The sequence below is a fragment of the Orbicella franksi genome, chromosome 6, assembly GCF_964199315.1.
Source record: "Orbicella franksi chromosome 6, jaOrbFran1.1, whole genome shotgun sequence".
NCBI classification, from domain to species: domain Eukaryota; kingdom Metazoa; phylum Cnidaria; class Anthozoa; order Scleractinia; family Merulinidae; genus Orbicella; species Orbicella franksi.
Window position 1 is genome coordinate 10,989,156 of NC_138150.1, and position 6,488 is coordinate 10,995,643.

The window sequence follows — 6,488 nt, forward strand, 5'->3', positions numbered from 1 at the left end:
CTTTTCGCTTTTCCTCTTACTCCTCTTTCTTTTCTTTTTTCTGCAGCTGTTGGCCTTCTTTAAAGGCTTGCTTTCAGTTCAAGAATTGATGTGAAGTTTATATGAAATAATTCATATATGAACTGCGGTTGTAGATGAAAGTGAAGAATGATCATCGCAGTAAATTTTCCAATTTAAGCAATTGGAAAGAAGAAGCCTGAAAAAATCAGGGTTTCAACGGGATTCGAACCCGTGACCTCCGCGATACCGGTGCGATGCTCTACCAACTGAGCTATGAAGCAGTTCATATATGAATTATTTCATATAAACTTCACATCATTTCACTCCTCATGGGGAGATATGAACTCAATTAATTGACCTCGCTCCCAATGTGTGGCTTCATAGCTCAGTTGGTAGAGCATCGCACCGGTATCGCGGAGGTCACGGGTTCGAATCCCGTTGAAGCCCTGATTTTTTCAGGCTTCTTCTTTCCAATTGCTTAAATTGGAAAATTTACTGCGATGATCATTCTTCACTTTCATCTACAACCGCAGTTCATATATGAATTATTTCATATAAACTTCACATCATTTCACTCCTCACGGGAAGATATGAACTCAATTAATTGACCTCGCTCCCAATGTGTGGCTTCATAGCTCAGTTGGTAGAGCATCGCACCGGTATCGCGGAGGTCACGGGTTCGAATCCCGTTGAAGCCCTGATTTTTTCAGGCTTCTTCTTTCCAATTGCTTAAATTGGAAAATTTACTGCGATGATCATTCTTCACTTTCAGTTCAAGAATTCTCGAGAATGTACTACCGAGACGGGAAATTTTTACCACGGAATAGCCGAGTGTAGCTGAGGGAAATTGTCCTATGAGCTTTTCATTCAAATTTTTAAGCATTTTCGTGTAGTATCTCAATGCCAATTCTGGTCAAAGGTGATGACTTCAGAAGTGGAACAAAGACCAATGCTCGTCGCGGCAGTTACAAGCGACACTGGAGCCAGTGAGTTAAGGATCAAATCTGAACAATTTTTAAGAGCCCCGTAGAGTAAAGATTGTCACTCTGTGGGTGTGGCTGAACCTAGTACATTTTCACTACATTGCATTTTCCTCTACGTTGTCTTAAAACTCATTTATTTTACTCCAAGCTAGATGGAATGCTCGTACATTGGTTCAGCTATTCATTTATACACCTGGGTGGAGAGGCACTGTAAGAGTTTGCAGATGCGCTAAGCCACTGACCACGCCGCTAAAGAATGGTCCACATATCGTTTCCTAAACTGGGTTTTGAGGATGGCCACTTAATTTTTGTTATGTTCACAAACGGACTGGTCCCAAATGAGTTAAATCCAAGACCAGAACATGCGCAACAGGTAGAAACACTTGATTTGCCCATTAAGACTGGTACTGGAGCAGTTCTGTGTGAGCACACACACAGCCCTGATCTACTTCAGTTTCAGACTACAACCATTTGGTATGGGTCCAATGTGAACATAGCCTTGTACTCCACATCACGTATTCAACACAAGAACAACTGGTAGAAACTATTGATTTGTTCCTTAGGTAAACCCAATAGTGGACTGATACTGGACCAATTCTGAACACACACACAGCCCTGATCTGGGACAGTTCCCATGTGAACATAGCCTTATACACCTGGGCAGAGAGAGGTGACCTTAACAATTACTTGTTAAAATTGCACTTGGGTCTGTAAATGTTTCTGTGCAGGACATGGATTTTAAAAATTTTCAAATATGGTGTCTCAATGTTTATGAAAAAGTTCTCAATCCATTGTTGTTATTACTGTTTTGATTGGTCAGTTTTCTTCCAAGTAGCCAAGTTAAGGTTCTCATTCTGTAAGTTATTTCAAGACGTCAGTTATTAGCCGCCATGAACTGTAAACTAATTCTGCAGGGATTTTGTTAGATTTCACGGATCATGTGTACTTAAGGCATCCGCAGTCGAGTGTTGGTTGATACCCTTAATCGATACCCTTGATTGATACTCGATCAACACTCCATAAACACTTTGGTTGACACTCAATTGACAGTTTGTTGACAGTCAACTAATCTTCGATCAATGCATATGGGTTGGTCAACATTCGGCTAGTTATGAACCAACTGTTTATCAAGTGTCAATCGAGTGTCAACCAAGTGTCAATTGGGAGGTCGGTCAAGCACCAATCAAGATGTTGATCGAGGGTATTGACCAACACTTGACCGTGGTTAGTACACATGATCTGATTTCACAAAACTGCAACAGGATTGTCAAAAGTATCCAGCTGCAGCAAAAATCACCATCTACTTCATGATGTCAGCCAGCTGGGCTCTTTATCTTAATCTTCAGAAAGAGATGGCAAAATCAACCACCTCTGCCAACAATAGAGCCACCTAATTTTGTGACAAATGCTGTTGCAGCTCAAATGATTTTGTGTGAACAAAAACAAAGTAACAAACAAAATAGATTGGCCATGCAACCAAAGAGAAAGATGCGAAGCTTCATGTTGGTTCAGTGAAAAAGGGATTGCAAGAAGCAATAATATTTATTGTCTTCAAGGTCACTCACTTTTCAGCATTCTGATAGGCTGGTTCACTCAACGAGCCTCTATCATTTTGAGATTAAGCAGGAAAAAGCTTGAAACTTCAATATTTCTTAATTCCTTGCAATAACTGGGAACAGAGAAAAATTACAAACATGCAGGAAAACAGCTTTCAAGATTATGTCTGAAAATCACTCTATCATTTTAACTGGCAGTTCAAATTTTACATGAGTTGTTTCTTATTTCTGAAAGTATAAAATCTAAATTAGCCAGTCGCTGCCTCTTAGCCACATCCCTGAGTTTCATGTTCAATGCTTAACTTCTAGCAAAGATCTCGCATTAATTTAAAACAATTGAAATATTTATTATGAAAACAATTCCTGTTAGGATGTATATAGGCCCAATGCTCTACAGCCTGAAATATTTAACAGTCAAGTCCAATAAACACTAGGAGATTTGTTAAAGGAGGACTCTTTTGTATTGTTAAATATCACGGTGATTTTTATGCAATGTGGCCTTACTGCATTTTTTGGTTTCAGAAATGTTTCCATGACTATTACAAAGGACTGCGACAATTTCAGTGGCCAAGTCTCTAAAACAATCCCCTTTTAGTGTTTCCCAATAACGTTAAAATAAGAACATATGCCAGTTACCTATTAAACATTTTCTTGAGAATATAGATGTTTTCTTATAAAAATAGAATAGTGATGTTGAAATTAAACATAATGTAAAAGTAAACAGGTCACCATATTTGTCATTATGTTTTACAATCTTGGAAAGAAAAAAGTCCCTAGCATTTCCTGTGGTAGCATTACTCAATATAAGTTTCTGAACATTATAGTAGATTAATCTTCACCATAGATCCTTATACCAAGGAATATTCCAGGCGTTCCTACATCACTGTTTTGTCAATCACCTAAACCACTCTTTGTTAGAGTCATCAGACTTTCAGAGCAGCTTTCTTTTGCATTTTAAATGTCTGAAATCACAAAAATGAATACAATATGATCTAATTAATACTAAGGTTAACCTCCTCAATTTTAGCCAGCAAAACAGGAGTTAAAATTTTATCAGCCTCCTCAATTCTCCTCTGAAAACGAAGTCTATCTAAGGCATCCACCTCCCATGTTCCTTTACGAGCTTGTCTGTACGCAAAGCTCCAAACAATCATTGGATGAACTGCAACAAGCTCATGATCTGGCTTAAAGCATACTCTCTTTTTTCTTTTATCTTTAGAAGCAGTTTTTACAGTTGAGCTTCTGGAAAAGAAGTCCCCAGTCTTTTTTGTCTCCACTTCTTTAGTACATTTCTTGTTTAGGATTAACTCCTCACAACTGTAACGCAAGTTAGGCTGCAACATTTCCTGGACAAACAAATCCAGCTCATCATCAAATAACTCCATTACTGAAACTTCGCAGTACAAATTGGAGGACAAAACAACAGACTTCATAAGTGTTTCTTTGTGTGGTTTTGTCTTGCTGCATACAAAATCAAATCTTGCACAACAGTGGTCTTCATCTGTAGATGAATTTTCAAATACAATAAAATCATCACAATCAGAGTCCCAGTTTTTGCATCCAGAATCACTTGAGGAAACAGCACTTGAGGTATCAGAGTGATCAATATCAAAACAAATAAACATTTGCACAAGTTGACCATCTTGGTTGTACACACAGTCACTTATGGAGATCTTGAGTTCATTTATATCACACTGGGATTCATCAGAAAACTTCACAAGCGATGGCACTTTAGAATCACCCTCTGGCCCAGTATCACAGCTGGTTAAATATCCAGATGTATCCTTTGGTAGATTATGAGAAACATTTGTAAGGTCACACTGAAGGGTCTCTGCTGTAACACCTGAAACACTAGAGGCCATTTTGGAGTGAAGATAAATGTCTTTCAGCTCACTGTATGGTGAAGTACACATGTTCACTGGTTGACTGTTCCTTGCACTTTCCAGTGAGATTTGTGTGGAGTTTTCTAGCTTCGCTACACTTAAATAGCTTTGATCACACCACATTTGTTCAGTAATACTGCTAGGGTGGGTTGACAATAAATGACAATACCTCTGAAAATGTATTGCTGACAAAGAGTTTCTTCGTTGTAACTCTAAACAGCTGAATAGGTTAGTTCTGAATTCTTGATCAGTTTTAATCATGCCTGTAGCTGGGTCCTCTTGAGAAAGCTTGGTAACAATGGCAGATCTCCAAAAAGACAAGTCTAACTCTGCAAAATAGAAACCAGAAATATGTTATTTATCAAGCTTTACGTTTCATTGCCAGTCATCACTGACAACTCTTGTTTCTCAATAATGGTTTTCCTAAAGAAACCACCAGTGTAAAAGAAAGCCTGGAAACTACCACTTTGGGTGGACTTCTTGATAATATGTTCTAATATGTTATCCTGAACACCTTGCTTTGTAGAGTACCTGTGTGAAGTCTTTGGTACGTGGATGGTTGAAGACATAAACGGTGGATGATAGATGGCAACTCATTGGCAGTTATCTGAATTCAAGCAGCTTCATAGTCTTTGTTGATTCTTGTTGATTGGGAAACAAAGCTTGGGTTTCTAAAGGTTCAGCATTTCGATATATCTTACTTCAGGTCCAAATTTAATACGAGTCACCCATCCTTGGCAACCAAATTTTCAAGTCCGATAAAAAAAAAAAACAAAAAAAAAAACACCCCACACTGCTTATGCAACAAACACCAAGCTTGCACACTCTGAAATTGTTAAGGGGGAGGAGGGGGTATGTTTTGGATACTTTCAATAAATTCTGTACATACTTTACACGCTCCCATGTCAGCTTATACACATTATCTGTTGCTTAAGTGCCATAAATATTGTGAGCTGATCAAACCAGTCAAACTGACCAAAAATGGCAAGAAACAATAATATACATGTATTGCAGGAAATATAATAGTTCCTGTCCATAGCTTGGTGGCCATGATCAGGAAACTTTTACATGGAAACATGATGCAATTTACCCATTATTCAGCAGATTACTTACTTGACGTTATAAACCTTTCAAGGAAAGCAATACACAGCATAAGCTTACCTATAACCCAGGAACTGAACATGTTCGTGCACAAATGAAGAATGTATGGAGCTCCGACGCAGACCGCGCCTTCCATGAACGTCATAAACATTTGTTCCAGCATAGTTCTACAAATGCTTCGTTCAAAGTGTCTCTAATTTCCTCTTGATTTCGTATATCTGTTAAAAAGTATTTCCAAACTAGAGCAATATCAGCTTTATATAAGGAATAACAAATTGTTTCTTCACTGCTGGTCCAAACTTCAGGACACAAAACTTTGAAGCCGAGGGGCGAAGGTTCACGTACTCTTGTATAAATAAAACAACTCTTCTCGGTACAATTCTGTTGCTCAAAGGCGTCCATGCTTTGTCTCTATGTTCTTCCGTTGTACGTTAACTGAATCTAAACAAGATGAATCATGATCCTGTTTATATATCGAGAGATGACCTGCACTCGTGGGCACTGAGGATGATGCAATCAGCGAATGAGGAACAGCACGACCGTCGGTTGCCTTGGTCATTTCGTGATTATTCACACGGAATTCGTCAGATAAATCAGGGCCATCAACTAAAAGAAAGCTTCTTAAAGTCTTTTCTTAAAGGAAAAAATCAGCATCGTGAAAAGACTACAAGAAGCTTTCTTTCTCGTCGATTCTCGGTGTTTCCACCGGCCCGCCAAAAACAGACAATTCCGGCGATTGCACCTCGACTCTCCCTACCTCTGAAGGATACCATTTTCTTAGCTCTCCCCACTCCCGCTGAATTTATTCAAACTTCCGGTCTCTCCATCCCTCCATCTCTGGGACAGGGGAAGGGAGTAGCTATTACATTCCACTCAAACACGATTTTGTAAAAAAAAAAAAAAGAAATGAAAAAAAAACATAGGAATTCTTGTTTTTTCCTCCTAATTTGAACAGTGCAGCAAGC

At 38.7% G+C, this 6,488-nt stretch overlaps 1 protein-coding gene across 1 annotated transcript; it reads right to left on the reverse strand.

Moving 5' to 3' along the window:
* Nucleotides 1–775: 775 nt before the first annotated feature.
* Nucleotides 776–6,373, reverse strand: LOC145490191 (uncharacterized). The gene is made up of 2 exons (XM_081469305.1): nt 5,584–6,373; nt 776–4,751 (listed from the first exon to the last, which is right to left on the reverse strand). Exons 1-2 carry the CDS (start codon nt 5,684–5,686, stop codon nt 3,532–3,534), a joined length of 1,323 nt encoding a protein of 440 aa, XP_081325431.1. The 5' UTR covers nt 5,687–6,373; the 3' UTR covers nt 776–3,531.
* Nucleotides 6,374–6,488: the final 115 nt, after the last annotated feature.